General features: G+C 47.0%; 2 protein-coding genes across 3 annotated transcripts in view; both read right to left on the bottom strand.

Moving 5' to 3' along the window:
• Positions 1-180: 180 nt before the first annotated feature.
• slc9a5 (solute carrier family 9 member A5) lies at positions 181-16,573 on the bottom strand. Of its 2 annotated transcripts, none has more exons than XM_044030969.1 (16): positions 16,036-16,573; positions 14,518-14,820; positions 13,971-14,134; positions 12,982-13,027; positions 12,727-12,904; positions 8,628-8,848; positions 8,345-8,547; positions 4,486-4,575; positions 4,224-4,294; positions 4,014-4,140; positions 3,199-3,290; positions 2,925-3,051; positions 2,630-2,779; positions 2,446-2,500; positions 1,394-1,522; positions 181-1,329 (listed from the first exon to the last, which is right to left on the bottom strand). In XM_044030969.1, exons 1-16 carry the CDS (start codon positions 16,346-16,348, stop codon positions 752-754), a joined length of 2,847 nt encoding a protein of 948 aa, XP_043886904.1. In that variant the 5' UTR covers positions 16,349-16,573; the 3' UTR covers positions 181-751. The 2 variants fall into 2 exon arrangements, with proteins under 2 accessions (XP_043886904.1, XP_043886903.1); XM_044030968.1 differs by having other exon boundaries at positions 12,982-13,060; positions 16,036-16,572.
• A 543-nt stretch (positions 16,574-17,116) lies between these two features.
• Positions 17,117-17,938, bottom strand: part of LOC122772482 (FH1/FH2 domain-containing protein 3-like) — an 848-nt gene continuing 26 nt past the window's right edge. Inside the window, exons 1-2 of the mRNA XM_044030578.1 lie at positions 17,756-17,938; positions 17,117-17,430 (exon numbers count right to left, since the gene is read on the bottom strand). The exon at positions 17,756-17,938 is cut by the window's right edge and continues 26 nt beyond it. Of these exons, the coding sequence (XP_043886513.1) occupies positions 17,348-17,430; positions 17,756-17,906 (234 nt within the window). The 5' untranslated portion in view covers positions 17,907-17,938 and the 3' untranslated portion in view covers positions 17,117-17,347. The remainder of the gene's footprint in view (positions 17,431-17,755) is intronic.

Here is a 17,938-nt window from a genome sequence, read left to right as displayed (position 1 = left end):
AACAACAACAACAGTAACAACAATAACAACAATAAAAAATAATAACAACAGTAACAACAATAACAATAATAACAGTAACAACAGTAACAACAACAACAACAATAACAATAATAACAACAGTAACAACAACAATAACAACAGTAACAATAATAACAACAATAACAACAATAGCAACTATAATTTTAACAGCAAATACAAATACAGGAAGTGACAAACATGATGACATCACACTGACACGTGACAATAATGTGTCATTTGCCTGAGGTGTGAAGATGAGTCAACGCACACCAGCTCAGCTCACTGTCACAGAGAGGAGGAGTTGGTTCAGAGAAGAGGACACGCCCCTCAGTGAGTACGAGTCATCAAACTGAGTAGAGTTTTATAATCTGGAACATAGATGATTAACCTCAGGATTAAACCCAGGAACATGGATGATTACATTCAGGATTAAACAAAGGAACATGGATGATTAACCCCAGGATTAAAAACAGGAACATGGATGATTAACCTCAGGATTAAACCCAGGAACATGGATGATTAACCTCAGGATTAAACACAGAAACATGGATGATTAATTTCAGGATTAAACCCAGTAACATGGATGATTACATTCAGGATTAAACACAGAAACATGGTTGATTAACCTCAGGATTAAACCCAGGAATATGGATGAGTAACCTCAGGATTAAACACAGAAACATGGTTGATTAACTTCAGAATTAAACCCAGGAACATGGATGATGCCTGGGTTCTACAGCTGAGTGGGATCTCGGCTATGTGGCTCATTGCTGCCAGTTGAGGGCGTTGTCACCAGACTCCTCAGGTAGACTGACGGTTTCCTCCTCTTCCCTGAGCTGGGGGCTGAGCCTGGAGGAGGTGGCGGTTTCGTCAGGGAGGTGGGAGGTGCCAGAAGAGGCTGAAGCTCTGCCTCTTCTTCCTTCTCTTGCTCCTCCTCCATCTCCTGCTCTTTCTTCTTCTCGGGGAAACAGAGGGAGCTCTGAACCACCTGTGATCCTATGGAAGAGGTGCAGCCCCCTACGCTGCCCGGCGGTGAGTAGGAAATTGGGCGTGGTACTCCCAGTCTTGAGAGGGCAGACACCCGAGGGTGGACGGGCTCTGTGTGGGTGGGAGGGGAAGAGACGCTCTCCAGAGAGGAGATGCTCTGGTTCCAGGCCTGCTGCAGGTCCACAGGGATGATCTTTGTGGCCTCAACAGACACACAGGGTGGTGGTGAGCTCACACTGCCCTTCCACGGTAAGAGACTGCCCCCGTTGGTAGGTGAAGGGGGAGCAGCTGTCGGACTGTGACTATCCCCCACAGCAGGTGGTACTGAGGGAAGAGACAGTTAGAACAGTATCAATCAATCGATCAAATCCCTGCAGCCTGTCAATACCTGACTTTGGTCGTGGTTTCGGTGTTTCAGTTCTGCGAGCTACGAAGGTAATCCCGACATCTTCCTCTTTCTCTGCGTCTGAGTGTTCGTCTTTCTCCTCGTCTGACTCCACGGAAACAAACACTGGATCTGAACACAGGTCAACTCAACATGTCACTCATGACTAGTTGCAAAAAAATCCTATTGTTTTTTACACTGTATGGCAATAAACCTATCCTAGATCCTTGATGTCAACTCAACATGTCAAAAGGTCAACTCAACAAGTCAACCCAACAGGTCAACTCAACATGTCAACAGGTCAACTGATCAGGTCGACTGAACAGGTCAATTGAACGTCAACTGAGCAGGTCAACTTGACAAGCCACCTCAACATGTCAAACAGGTCAACAGGTCAACTCAATAGGTCAACAGGTCAGGTCAACTCAACATGTCAACTCAACAGGTCAACGGTCAACCAACAGGTCAACTCAACATGTCAACAGGTCAACTCAAAAGTTCAACTGATCAACTCAACATGTCAACAGGTCAACTCAACATGTCAACTCAAAAGGGTCAACTCAACAGTCAACAGGTCAACAACTGAACAGGTCAACAAAAGGGTCAACAGATCAACTGAACAGGTCAACAGATAAACTCAACAGGTCAACTCAACATGTCAACAGTTCAACTCAACGGGTAAACAGATAAACTCAACATGTCAACAGGTCAACTCAAAAGGGTCAACAGGTCAACTCAACAGATAAACAACATGTCAACAGGTCAACTCAACAGGTCAACAGATAAACTCCAACATGTCAACAGGTCAACTCAAAAGGGTCAACAGAAAACTCAACAGGTCAACTCCAACATGTCAACTCAAAAGGGTCAACAGGTCAACTCAACAGGTCAACAGATAAACTCAACAGGTCAACTCAACGGGTCAACTCAACATGTCAACAGGGTCAACTCAACAGGTCAACTCAAAAGGTCAACAGGTCATCTTAACAGGTCAGCTCAACAGGTCAACTCAACAGGCTGATGGCATTCAGATGAGGTCATGTGACGTGTCTTACCTGTGTCTTGCCAGCTGACGTTACGTCTGGGTTTGTCTCTGTCGAGTCCTTGACGCTGAGGTCAGAAGAAAAAACGGTTCACATTTGTCATCATGACAACAAAAATGATGTTCTCCATTTTTAGTCCTGTTTTATGACGAGTAGGTGGTAACCATGGTGACATTGTGTATTGGGCGTGTCTCACCTTCTTGAGACTTCGCTCCTTCTTGTGTCTTTTGTAACGAGTGGACTTGAAAGTCTCCATTCGACTCTTCATGTTCCTCTGGAAAACCTCACGGTCCTGACGCTCCTTCTCCCCCAGAGACATGAAGTGACGACTGTAGTGGGATTGATACTGGATGCAGAGGAGACGCAGAAGAGACGCAGAAAAGACGCAGAAAAGACACAGCAATAAGAGAGAGGAGAGACATTAAACAGACCTCTATAGTGCGTACGTGTGTTCATGTGTGCGTGCATGTGTGAATTTGTGCGCGTGTTACCCGTCTCCTGGGTTTGTACAGATTCTCTGCGAGGACGTGATGAGTCTCTGTGTCTTCCTCTACTTTGGCTCCGGGGACGTTATCGATCACCTGCAGATCCAGACACACACCACTGCCGTTCTCACGCCTAACACGTCAACAACACGTTAACAACACACCAACAACACGTCAACAACATGTCAACATCACATCAACAACACATTAACAACACACCAACAACACATCAACATCACATTAACAACACATCAACAACATGTCATGTCATGTGACTCACAGGTAGTTGGTGACGTTGGTGAACTCAGGGAAAGAAGCTCTGCTCGCCATCGAAGGAAGAGAGAGGCGAGCTGAGGTCAGGACGTTTCCACCCTACACATACACACACACTTTTTGAACTTCTGAAACTAATGATTATAAGGTGACTGAACATGAATACACCTGCTGATGGACTGAACCATTCCTGTCTCACCTGCTGATGGACTGAACCATTCCTATCTCACCTGCTGACCTGCTGATGGACTAAACCATTCCTGTGTCACCTGCTGATGGACTGAATCATTCCTGTGTCACCTGCTGATGGACTGAACCATTCCTGTCTCATCTGCTGATGGACTGAACCACTGGTGTGTCTCACCTGCTGATGGACTGAACTACTGGTGTGTCTCACCTGCTGATGGACTGAACCACTGGTGTGTCTCACCTGCTGATGGACAAAACCACTGGTGTGTCTCACCTGCTGATGGACTGAACCATTCCTGTCTCACCTGCTGATGGACTGAACCCTTCTTGTCTCACCTGCTGATGGACTGAACCATTCCTGTCTCATCTGCTGATGGACTGAACCACTGTGTGTCTCACCTGTGTGTCTCACCTGCTGATGGACTGAACCACTGGTGTCTCACCTGCTGATGGACAAAACCACTGGTGTGTCTCACCTGCTGATGGACTGAACCATTCCTGTCTCACCTGCTGATGGACTAAACCATTCCTGTCTCACCTGCTGATGGACTGAACCATTCCTGTCTCATCTGCTGAGGGACTAAACCATTCCTGTCTCACCTGCTGATGGACTGAACCACTGGTGTGTCTCACCTGGTCAATGACACTGATGGCGTCTCTGATGTTAATTTTCTGATAAGCCTCCCACAGTTCACTCTTCCTGTACACAGACTTTCTGAGCAGCAGTTTACTCAGGTAGTTCTTATCAAACTGCTCCCACCTGAACACACACACACACACACACACACAGGTCATGTTAGCATCATATCATCATGTCCATGATGACATCATCAGCAGACTCACTTGTCTCTCCAGTGGTGGTAACCCTGCAGTCCTGCGATGTCTTCTACTGCTGTGAGGATGTGGTCAAAGGCCTGGTGCCACACACACACACACACACGTTACCATGACCTTCTCATGACCTCAGATCATAGTTTAGTCTCTCTGTTTGATAATATGGATTATAAATCATATGGATTATAAATTCAACAGTGCTGTGACCTATGCTCTTCATCATCTACTATACACACAACATACACCTCCACTGAGGAGGAGGAGCCCTCACCCTCTCATGGATCTCCTCATTGATGGTTGGCTTCCTGCTCGAGGAACGAGGAACCTTCAGCCACTTCACAAGAGGTTTGATTGTCAGACCCTGATGAGGAAATGAACCAATCAGAGAACACGATGATGCTTACATGACACTTTCACACACAACCACTGATCAAAATCTTTAAATCGTATACTTTATTAATCCCCTTGGGGAAATGATTTCTCTGCATTTGACCCATCCTAGAATTAGGAGCAGTTCCCTTTCCACATGGCCACAGGCTGCCCCAAATGATGATGCTGATGATGGGCAGTAACGCGATACTATAATCTGATGACTTTTCGAGTAAAGTAAGGGATTACAATTGCAAAAACAGTAATTAAATCTTTTACAGGCTGCGTTACTAAAAGGTGATTTTGTCTCACGACAATCACACGTCATATATATTTATACAGTATATACATTTACATATATCAATGTATATATGTGTATACACATATATATATATACACGTGTGTATATAAATATATATATATACATTTATATATGTATTTATATATAAATACACACACATATATACATATTACATTACATTACATTACATTACATGTCATTTAGCAGTCGCTTTTATCCAAAGCGACTTACAAAAGTGCATTTAAACATTTGGGTACAAATAAGAGCTAGAAGTAAGTAAGAGCTTCAAGTAGAAGAAACTATGAAGTGCTAGTCATAAGTGCGATGTACAAGGTTTTTTTTTTTGTTTTTTTTCTTTTGTCGTCTTAGTCGAGGTAGAGTTGGAAGAAATGTGTTTTTAGTCGGCGTCGGAAGATGTGGAGGCTTTCAGCTGTCCGGATGTCGATGGGGAGCTCGTTCCACCATTTGGGAGCGAGGACAGTGAACAGTCTCAAGTTCTGCGAGTGCCTCTGCGATCCTCTCAGTGAGGGGGCAGCGAGCCGGTTTGTCGATGCAGAGCGGAGTGGGCGGGCTGGGGTGTAGGTTTTGATCATGTCCTGGATGTAGGCTGGACCGGATCCGTTTGTAGCATGGAACGCAAGCACTAGAGTCTTGAAGCGGATGCGAGCAGCTACAGGAAGCCAGTGAAGGGAGCGGAGGAGCGGTGTAGTGTGGGAGAACTTTGGTAAGTTGAAGACCAGTCGAGCTGCCGCGTTCTGGATGAGTTGCAGAGGTCGTATGGCGCATGCAGGAAGACCAGCCAGGAGGGAGTTGCAGTAATCCAAGCGTGAGATGACAAGAGCCTGGACCAGAACCTGTGCCGCCTTCTGGGTTAGAAGAGGCCGAATCCTTCAGATGTTGTGCAACATGTATCTGCAAGATCTAGCTGTTGCAGCAATGTTGGCAGTGAGGGAGAGATGGTCGTCAAGTGTCACACCCAGGTTCCTTGCGGTGTGAGAAGGAGTTACCACAGAGTTGTCGAGGGTGATGATTAGGTCTGTGGTGGGAGAGCTTTTTCCTGGGAGAAAAAGAAACTCAGTCTTGTCGACATATACGTATATGTGTGTATATACATAAATACATTTATATACGGTATATACACATTCATATATAAATATACATATACCTTTATATATCATTGTCATCATCATCATCATCATCATCCTCCGCTTATCCAGGGCCGGGTCACGGGGGCAGCAGTTTCAGCAAGGGACCCCAAACTTCCCTTTTCCGAGCCACCGACTGAGGGATCCCGAGGCGTTCCCAGGCCAGAGTGGAGATGTAATCTCTCCACCTTGTCCTAGGTCTACCCCGAGGCCTCCTCCCAGCTCGACGTGCCTGATACACCTCCCTTGGGAGGTGCCCAGGAAGAATCCTCACCAGATGCCCGAACCACCTCAACTGGCTCCTTTCAACATGAAGGAGCAGTGGTTCTACTCCGTGTTCCCCCCGGATGACCAAGCTTCTCACCCTATCTCTAAGGGAAAAGCCAGCCACTCTCCTGAGGAATCCCATTTCGGCCGCCGTTCCTCCCAACCACGCGCTGTATCCTCATCGTTGCCCACAGTCAGGGCTTTCCCCCCGCAACCCTAAGGCACAGGGAGACGATGTTCCACGTCCCCAGAGCCAGCTTCTGCCGCCCAGGTCCAGTACATCGAGACCCCCGACCTTCACTGCCACCCATATGGCAGCACACCCGACCCCAGTTGGTCTCCCTGCAGGAGGTGGGTCCACAGGAGGACGATGAAGAGACCACAGGACTTGTTCGGGCTGTGCCCGGCCGGGCCCATTGGTAGACCCGGCCACCAGGCGCTTACTCACGGGCCCTCCGTCTGGGCCTGGCTCCAGACAGGGGCCCCGGGCTTCCTCCGGGCAGGGTCGCTCTCTTCATCTGTCGTTGTTTCATGGGGTCCTTGAACCATTCTTCGTCAGGCCCTTCCCCTGAGACCAATTTGCCTTGGGAGACCCTACCAGGAGCACTTGGCTCCAGACATCACAGCTCTCAGAGTCATAGGGACACTCAAACCTCTCCCCCACGATAAGGTGATGGCCTTCAGAAAGAAGATTGTTGCAGCATATGAGTCTGATAAGGGATTTAAAAAGATCTCAAAAGAGTTTGAAATCAACCATTCCACTGTCCGGAAAATAGTGTACAAGTGGAGGACATTCAAAACAACTACCAACATGCCCAGGTCTGGCCGTCCAAGCAAGTTCACCCCGAGAGCAGACCGCAAGATGCTAAAAGACGTCTCCAAAACTCCTAAAATGTCATCACGGGACCTACAGCAGGCTCTGGCGACTGTTGATGTGAAAGTGCATGTCTCTAAAATCAGAAAGAGACTGTGTGCAAGGAGGAAACCTTTACTCTCCAAGAGAAACATTAAGGCCAGACTGAAGTTTGCCAGAGAGAACGTAGACAAAGAACAGGACTTCTGGAATAATGTTCTTTGGACAGATGAGTCAAAAATTGAATTATTTGGAACAGAACAGAGGACATGTTTAGCGCACACCAAATACAGCGTTCCTGGAAAAGAACCTCATACCAACTGTGAAGCATGGAGGTGGAAGTGTCATGGTTTGGGGATGCTTTGCTGCAGCAGGACCTGGCTAGCTCACCATCATAGAATCCATCATGAATTCTACAGTGTATCAGAGGATGCTTGAGCAACATGTGAGACCATCTGTAAGAAAATTAAAGCTGAAGCGGAACTGGACCCTGCAATGACCCTAAACATACCAGTAAATCCACAAAGGACTGGCTGAAAACTAAGAAATGAAGAGTCCTGGAATGGCCCAGTCAAAGCCCAGATCTTAATCCCATTGAGATGCTGTGGGGTGACCTGAAACGGACTGTACATGCAAGAAACCCCTCAAACGTCACACAGGTTAAAGCATTCTGCATTGAGGAGTGGGGCAATCTTTCCTCAGACCGATGTCAGAGACTGGTAGAGGGTTACAAGAAGCGTCTCAGTGAAGTTATTTCAGCCAAAGGGTGTAACACTAGGTATTAGGGGGTAGTTTTTTCTACCCTTTTCCTCAGTTAGAATATGCATTTATGATGATGTCTTTTGTTTAATGAGTAAAACAATGTTATTTTTTGCTGTTTACCTGCAATTATATCACTTTCTTTTCCAGAGATAAATAAAAACAAGATTAGACATTGATATGTGAACATTTCTTAATGAATAACTGAATATTTTATGGGGTGTCCTAATTTTTTCACATGACTGTATATATATATATATATATATAAACCGCCTTTATATATATATACATATATATAAATAAAATTAAATATACTGTATATACCTTTATATATATATATATATATTTGTATATATATATATATATACTTTATATATATACACACACACACACACATATATATATACTGTATATATATAGAAAGCGTGGCTCTCACCTGGAACATCACCGTGAAGAAGACCACCACAATGGTTGTTGCCACAAAATAATCTTTGGCTTTGACCCGCTTGCCATCCAGCAGCACCACCAGAGCAAACGCCACCGCCCCCCGCAGGCCGCCGTACGACATCACCACCTGGTCGATCTTGTCCAATGGGATGAGCCGGAAGCGGTTCAGAACCCAGGTCTGACCAATCACACCTGCAGGAGAGAGGTCACTGAAGATCAGTGTGACATGAGCGCCACCTACAGGTGATGGTGGTCACATGATCAGGACTGACCCACAGCTCTGAAGACAAAGATGAAGACGAGGGTGCAGGACACCAGGCCCGTGTCCCACGCCCACTTGGACTTGTCGACGGCGGAGATGCCAAGGAAGATGAAGATGATGGTTTCTGCGATGCTCGCCAGCGTCTTCATCGTGTACTTCACCGTTGTCCGAGACTTCTGCGAAATGTTGGCCTCCACGTATTTGTTGGCTCCGATGCCACAGAAAGTCATTCTGAGCAGAGACAGGAAACAGAAAAACAAAAGAATACAAAGTGTTTCCTGTTTGTTATTTACACAAATAAATGTAAACAACAGCAAAAGTTCCTGCTCAAAAATAAACACACACTATATCATTTCTGCCAATAAAACAATGACTTTAAAGAGTTGGTTTGATGATGTCAGAACGCAGACAACACAACCAGAGGTCAACCACTAACCCTAACCAATTTCCTGCATCACTGTCTTTAAAAGACAAATAAAATGAAACATTTGTCTCATTGTTTCCAATTTTTATGCAGAAATGTTACATATTGTATCTTTAAATGAAAAGAATGGAGGCTTTGTGTTACTGTCTATACTTGCCCTTCATTATATTGTTGCCCTGTAGCTGTGTATACAACGATCACAGCTTTGCTAGCACTGCTCAACAGTTGTATTACAGTAACAGCCTTGAAATGAATGGCACTGTATGAATTCATGAATGAAATGCATGTATTCATACACTAATCCTCCAGTCCAAATACTGCTTTGATACCCGGCCGGAACCATACGGGGCATTAGTAACGTGAGTGATTTTGCCTCATTTACACAATAATGAACCATTTATAATAATAATTAATAATATCTGCAAGCTTTATTCAGATATCTACAGATACTAAATTTTGAAATTCTGAAAAACATGATATTCTCGAGGTAATTAATAAATCTGAGCCAGCCTCATGTGGGCGGTTTCCCTTTTTTATCCAATCCTTCATGAGAGCACTCTGCTGAGTACGGAGGATTGAATATAGAGTAGAGAGACGAGAACGGTCTTAGAATGTCAAAACATTCCCACCCATCACCCGATCCAACATCAAACAACCCTCATCTCCCCCTGCAACACCCTCACCGCTCCCTCCTGACCCCCCACCATCACTCTGGTGATCTCACAGGATCTGTGAAGAAGATGTGTGTCAGCTCTTCAGGAAACAGAAGTCCAGGAAAGCTCCAGGCCCAGACAGTGTGTCACCCTCCTGTCTGAAGGTCTGTGCCGACCAGCTGGCCCCCATCTTTACCCAGATCTTCAACAGATCACTGGAGCTGTGTGAAGTCTCCTCCTGCTTCAAACGCACTACAATAATCCCGGTCCCCAAGAAACCAGCAATCTCAGGTCTAAATGACTACAGGCCCGTGGCCCTGACATCTGTGGTCATGAAGGCCTTTGAGAGACTGGTGTTGTGCCACCTGAAGGACATCTCAGGCCCCCTGCTGGACCCCCTGCAGATTGCATATCGGGCAAACAGGTCAGTGGATGATGCAATCAATATGGGTCTGCAATACATCCTGCATCACCTCTGCTCCCCAGGGACATATGCTAGGATCCTGTTTGTGGACTTCAGCTCGGCGTTCAACACCATCATCCCGGACATCCTGCACTCCAAACTCACCCAGCTCTCCGTCTCAGTCCCCACCTGTCAGTGGATTACAAACTTCCTCACAGACAGGAGCCAGCAGGTGAGACTGGGGAAAATCACTTCCAGCACCCAGACAATCAGCACTGGTGCCCCCCAGGGATGTGTGCTCTCCCCACTGCTGTTCTCCCTTTACACTAACGACTGCACCTCATTCGAGATGGCGACGAGTCTGCATACAGACGAGAGGTAGAACAACTGGTCCTCTGGTGTGGTCAGAACAACCTGGAGCTGAACAAGCTCAAAACTGTGGAGATGACAGTGGACTTCAGGAGTAACTCCCCTGCTCTGCCCCCCCTCACCATCCTCAATAACACTGTGTCTGTTGTGGAAACCTTCAGGTTTCTAGGATCCACCATCTCCCATGACCTAAAGTGGGCACCAAACATTGACTCCATAGTCAAAAAGGCCCAGCAGAGGCTTTACTTCCTGCGACAGCTCAGGAAGTACAACCTGCCCCAGGAGCTGCTGATCCAGTTCTACACAGCAATAGTCCAGTCTGTTCTCTGCACCTCCATCATCGTTTGGTTTGGATCAGCCACCAAACAGGGCAGAAACAGACTGAATCGAAACCATCAGGACTGAGAATCATTGGTGTTAAACTGCCCACCATCCAGGACTTGAACACATCCAGAGTCAATGAACGGGCAGGTAATATCTTTGCAGATCCATCACATCCCAGAAACAACCTGTTTGATCTTCTTCCCTCTGGCCGGCATTACAGAACACTGTACACCAAAACTGCTAGACACAAGAACAGTTTTTTCCCCCAGGCCATCACAGTAATGAACACTTGACCAGTTTATTTATTCACTGTTTTGCACCTTATCTTTTATATACATAAATATATATATTTAAAAATAGACCAGACCTCTGGACACCTTATTTATTCACTTTGTACTACACTCTTTTTAAATTATTGTTCTTGTTGTCCTTTGTTCTTTCAAGTTGAATGTATGTTAAGTTATGTTGATGTATATGTATGTTCATGTTTATGTTTAATGTACAGCGTGTGCTGGATAAAACCGGAGTCAAATTCCTTGTATCTGTTGACATACTTGGCCAATAAAGCTGATTCTGATGTTAGCTGCTTCCTGAAAAATAATAAACAAATTTCAAAAAGTGGCTGTGGCTCAGTGGTTAAGACCGGTACCCTATGAGTCCTCCCCCATCCTCTGACTCAACTCACCACCAGATGGTGATCAGTTGACAGCTCTGCCCCTCTCTTCACCCGAGTGTCCAGAACATGCGGCCTCAGATCCGATGAAACGATCACAAAATCGATCATCGACCTTCGGCCAGGGACACTCTGGTACCAAGTACACTTATGAGCGTCCTTATGCTCGAACATGGTGTTTGTTATGGATAGTCCATGACTTGCACGGAAATCCAACAACAAATGACCACTCTGATTTAGATCAGGTAGGCCGTTCTTCCCAATCACGCCTCTCCAGGTTTCCCCATCGCTGCCCACGTGTGCGTTGAAATCTCCCAGCAGAACTATGGAGTCCCCCGACGGAGCCCCTTGCAGGACTCCATCTAGGGCCTCCAAGAAGGCCGGATACTCCGAGCTGCTGTTCTGTGCATAAGCACAAACAGCAGTCCTTAGGCAACCCTAAGGCGCAGGGAGGCAACCCTCTCGTCCACCGGGGTAAACTCCAACACAGCGGCGCTCAGCCGGGGGCTTGTGAGTATCCCCACACCTGCCCGGTGCCTTACACCCTGGGCAACCAGAGAAGAATAACTTATCCAGGAATGTGGTTCCAGAGCCAAGGCTGTGCGTGGAGGTAAGCCCCACCAGATCTAATTGGTAGCGCTCCATCTCCCGCACAAGCTCCGGCTCTTTCCCCCACAGCGAGATGACATTCCACGTCCCCAGAACCAGCTTCTCCCACCCAGGTCCAGTACGTCGACACCCCCGACCTTCACTGCCACCCAAAATAATGCTAATTATAAATAATAACAGTGAAATTATGTCTAAGCCGCTCTTTATCTAGTTTTAGATGTTAGTGAGTCAGAATAAATGATGACGTTTCTCTGCCTAACAAAAGTTTTAAGATAAATCATCACAAAACACCTGCACTGATCCACAACATTTATCTGGGACAAATGTTCTGCTGACGGTAGGGTGAAGAGAAGAAGACAAAAATAACACTGTAACTCAGTGTAACACTGGTGTTTCGCACTGTAACTCAGTGTAACTCAGTGTAACTCATTGTAACACTGTTGTGTCGCACTGTAACTCACTGTAACTCACATGAGTTACAGTGAGTTACAGTGAGTGACTCATGACTCGTGTCATGTTATTCAAGTTTCTTGTTGTGTTCAGGTGAAATTAGTTTTTAGTGGAGTTCCTTTGCATGTTCACTTTGGACTCCGCCCACCACTGTGTTGTCTGTCAGACCCTCCCCGTCCTGGTCACATGGTTGGTTTGACTTACGACAAAATGGCGGACAGCGAGAAGAGCTCGGCGGTCAGGTATGCCAGGTAGACGAGCAGGAAGACGAAGAGTGGCTCGATGATACGGACCTTCTTAGTGAAGCGAGTGATGAAGCCCAGGATGACAGCGAACACCACACCCACCAGAGTCCCACCGATGCTGACGATAAAGAAGGAGGCTGAGAGGGGGAGGAGCATGGTGAGAACCTGAGGTGTCAATCACAGCCATGAGGATCACATGTCTCTGAAGACTCACCCACGCCTTTGAAGTAGTCTGCTGTCTCCACGTTCTCCACCCCTACCTCCACAAAAGAAATGTACACTTTATATAAGACCTGCAGAGACACAGAGGGGGGCGGGGTCACTCTGACTCCTCCCTCACAGCAGCTGCGGGGGGGTTGGGGGGAGGGGGTGTAGAATAGAAAATTCTCATCCTCATTGGTTCAGTGGTACAGTGGGTCATCGTCCAACCACAGGGTCAGGGTTTGATCCCCAGGTTTGAACGTGTGGGTTGTGAGTGAATGAGTGAGGTTTGAACATGTGAGTTGAATGAATGAGTGAGGGTTGAACGTGTGAGTTTTGAGTGAACGACTGAGGGTTGATCGTGTGAGTGCTGAGTGAAGGACTGATGTTTGAACGTGTGAGTTGTGAGTAAATGAGTGAGGTTTGAATGTGTGAGTTGTCAGTAAATGAGTGAGGTTTGAACGTGTGACTTGTGAGTGAATGAGTGAGATTTGAATGTGTGAGTTGTGAGTGAACGGTGAGGTTTGAATGTGACTTGTGAGTGAATGAGTGAGGTTGTGTGAGTTGTGAGTGAGTGAGTGAGGTTTGAACGTGTGACTTGTGAGTGAATGAGTGAGGTTTGAACGTGTGAGTTGTGAGTGACGTTTGAACGTGTGACTTGTGAGTTCAACAAAGGTTGAATATTTGAGTTGTGAGTGAAGGAGTGCGGTATGAACATGTGAGTGAATGAGTGAGGTTTCAACATGTGAATGAGTGAGGTTTGAACGTGTGAGATGTGAGTGAATGAGTGAGGTTTGAACGCAGGTTTGAATTCTGAGTGAATGAGTGAGGTTTGTGAGTTGTGAGTGAAATGAGTGAGGTTTGAACGCAGAGTGAATGAGTGAGGTTTGAATGTGTGAGTTGTGAGTGAATGAGTGAGGTTTGAACGTATGACTTGTGAGTGAATGAGTGAGGTTTGAACGTGTGATTTGTGAGTGAATAAGTGAGGTTTGAACGTCTCACCACGGTGACGGCGTCGTTAACCAGAGATTCTCCGAACACGATGATGAAGAGCGTGTCATTGACGTGAACTTCTTCGAACACGGCAAGAACCGCCACCGGGTCAACGGCTGAGATCAGAGCGCCAAACAACAGGAAGTCCATGAGGTCAGCCTGCACACGCTCATCTACACACACACACACACACACACACAGACACACGGATTTTTGTACCCTAACGTGTCATGATGACATCACAGCGGAGCAAAAGACCTTTGACCTCTAGTAAGTTACTGGTAATAACCTACGACCTCTGACCCTCAGTGACTGACCTCTGACATTGAGTGACTGACCTCTGACCATCAGTGACTGACCAATGACCTTGAGACTGACCTCTGACCCTCAGTGACCGATCTATGACCTTGGTGACCTTTGAGTGACTGACCTCTGACCCTCAGTGACTGACATATGACCTTGAGTGACTGACCTCTGACCTTGATTGACTGACCTCTGACCTTGAGTGACTGACCGCTGACCCTCAGTGACTGACCTCTGACCTTAAGTGACTGACCTATGACCTGCAGCAGTTTGGCAGCATACAAACTGAAGCCGCAGCAGAAGGCGTTCCACAGCGTTCCCACCACGGCATACGTCAGGATGGCGCCCAGGTTGTCAAAGAAGAGGCGGGCCGACATGAAGTACCCGGCGTCACCCACGATGGTCGGGAGCAGGAAGAGGAAGAAGAGGGCGGGGTCAAGTTGATACAGTTGCTTCTTATTGGCTACCAACACAACTCCGCCCAGAACCAGACCCAGCAGGATCAGCATGCAACTCTCTGGAACCACGGTGGTGAAGTGCTGAGAGAAATGGAACACTGCCCTCCCACACACACACACGCACACAGAGTCACACACAGACAGAGTCACAGATACACACGCAGACAGTCACACACACACACACACACACACACACACACACACACACACAGAGTCACACACACACACACGCACACAGAGTCACACACAGACACACAGAGACAGAGTCACAGATACACATGCATGACAGTCACACACACACACACACACACACACACAGAGACAGAGTCACACACACACACACACACAGAGTCACACACACGCACAGAGTCACACAGACACACAGAGACAGAGTCACAGATACACATACAGAACAGTCACACACACACAGAGACAGAGTCACACACACACACACACACACACAGACAGAGTCACAGACACAGACACAGAGACAGAGTCATACACACACACACACAGACAGTCACAGACACACACACAGACAGTCACACACACACAGAGTCACAGACACACACACAGTCACATCACAGACACACACACACACAGACAGAGTCACACACACACACAGAGTCACACACACACACACACACACACACACAGAGTTACACACACACAGTCAGACACACACACACACACACAGTCAGACACACACAGTCAGACACACACACACACACACACAGTCAGACACACACAGTCAGACACACACACACACACACAGTCAGACACACACAGTCTGTTCATTCAGGTGACTCACTTCTGCTGCTGAAACTCCTCCCTGTGTGTGTGTGTGTGTAACATTATCACATTAATGAGCAGCATGTATGTGTTATTGTCCTGCAGAACAGTGAGTCACCAGCTGTGTGTGTGTGTCACAGATCATGTTGTTAAATGCTTCCATGACTCTCTCAAACTTAAAGCTGCAGTATGTCATCAGCTGTCAGATGAGTTCACACAGAGTGAATTAAGTTTCTGTTTTTCACTGTAACAGTGTTTAGATTTCGTGTCACCCGGTGACATTCCCACGCTGCACACAGGAAGTGATGTAGTTTCATGTGAAGACAGACAAGTTACATTAGTAAAGTGAGACGAGTGTAAAAGTTTGAGAAGTGAAAAAATGCTTCCTGCTCTGCTGCTGTATACATACAAACGCTCCCTCAGTGAGTCACATAACGTTACATTGGTATATTGTTTGTGCAGATTAATAACAACAACAGAAGTTACATACTCTTTAAAAACTCTCTCACACACACACTCACGGATCTTGGCTACACTGGCCACCAGCAGCCACATGGCGATGATGTACGGAGTCTGGACATAGGTCCACTCCCACTGGACCACCCGGAACCCGCCGCCGTGATGACCGACATTCTGCGCCTCCTCGGGCTCCCCCACGGCTGATCGGGCCGACGCAAGACCGGGTGGCGCAAGGTCGCGCGGTGCTCCGGGCTGTGGACAGAGGAGGAGCGGGGGGGCGGAGGCAGGGATGCTGAGCCCCGTCTCCCGGAGGTCCGCGGTACCGGACAGGTCCGCGGCGGCAGAGAAAAGAAGCAGCAGCAGCGGGAACTGCATCTTCACCAGAGACCAGAGAGGACACGTCCTGTCACTTTATATATATACACACACACACACACCCACACACACACAGAGCCTGCTGTAAGACACTGAGTATGGGACACGTGACCAGTCCAGGAAGTCAAGTCCGCCTTTAAAGAGACACTGAGACCCACACACACACACAGTCTCTCTCTCACACACACACACACACACAGTGATTATATGAGGTAGTTGTCTGAAGTTACAGCGCCCCCTGCTGCTGAGAACCAGCCTGAAACACAGAGACAGTGTGGGGGTGTGTTCCATTTGTAGTCAGACCTCAGAATTTATGAGGTCAGGGGGTGTGTCCTTTTATATGGAACACAGCATGAGCCAGTGTCTCAGGCTGGTTCTCAGCAGCAGGGGGCGCTGAAAAAAACTGAACTCCACCTTTAATCACACAAATCAATAAAACTCAAAGTGATCAATAACTTTTATTAATCACACGTGAAACATTTGTAACATTTTATTCAACTGTTTAAAAATTTAATTAAAACACACTGATCACAAGACAAGAGGACAGAGGGGTGAGTGTGTGAATGTGTGAGTGAGTGTGTGTGTGTGTGAGTGAATGAGTGAGAGTGAGTGAGTGAGTGTGTTAATGTGTGAGTGAATGTGTGTGAGTGAGTGAGTGAGTGAGTGTGAGTAAATGAGTGGAGTGAGTGTGTGTGTGTGAGTGAATGAGTGAGTGAGTGTGTGTGTGTGTGGAGTGAATGAGTGAGAGTGAGTGAGTGAGTGAGTGTGTAATGTGTGAGTGAATGTGTGTGAGTGAGTGAGTGAGTGAGTGTGAGTAAATGAGTGAGTCAGTGAGTGAATGAGTGTGAATCTGTGAGTGAGTGAATGAGTGTGAATCTGTGAGTGAGTGAGAGTGAGTGAGTGATTGATTCATCTGTGACACACATGAACACTGGACAGAATAAATGCTGTCACTTGTCCGTCTCCTTATGTCTCCTCATGTCTGCTCGATGGTTGTGATCAGACTCTGTCTTCAGTCTCGCTGTTGAGTCCCAGAGCCTGAACCACATCCACACTGAGACCAGACTTAAGAGTCCTCCTCACTGTAACACACACACATTAACAGGTGACATGAATGATGGCTGAGTTCCATTTCGCTCCCTCAGGCTGCAGCTGACGTGAACAGAACTATTGTTCATGTTTTCATCACTGAACCAGACCTGAGCCAGACTTAGTCCCTGAGGACACCGTGTCACTGTGTCCTCAGGGACAGGTATGGTGTGTGGGAGATAATCCGTGTTTTGGACACAGCAGCCGTTTCTGTTTGTGTCTCATGTTCAGTCTGAGCCACAGAGGGCACGACCTTCTGAAAAGATCAAAATACTGATCACAAACCAGAAAACTGTGACATCACCACCACATACTCACATGACTTCCGGTTGAGGCGGGACCGTTTCCGGGTCCTGGGGCTTGGCACTCGGACTGAGGGATTGTGGGTAACAGATTTGACAAGTCTATCCATGATTTCATCTGTGGCATCATCCTGGGAACTTGAACCATCGTCTTTGGCCACGGACATCAGAGACGGACTCACCCGGCCAAGACCTGCAG

The sequence above is a fragment of the Solea senegalensis genome, linkage group LG7 (assembly GCF_019176455.1).
Source record: "Solea senegalensis isolate Sse05_10M linkage group LG7, IFAPA_SoseM_1, whole genome shotgun sequence".
In the NCBI taxonomy this organism is placed as follows: domain Eukaryota; kingdom Metazoa; phylum Chordata; class Actinopteri; order Pleuronectiformes; family Soleidae; genus Solea; species Solea senegalensis.
Note: the sequence above shows the minus strand (reverse complement) of the source record. Positions and strands in the feature narration are given on the sequence as shown.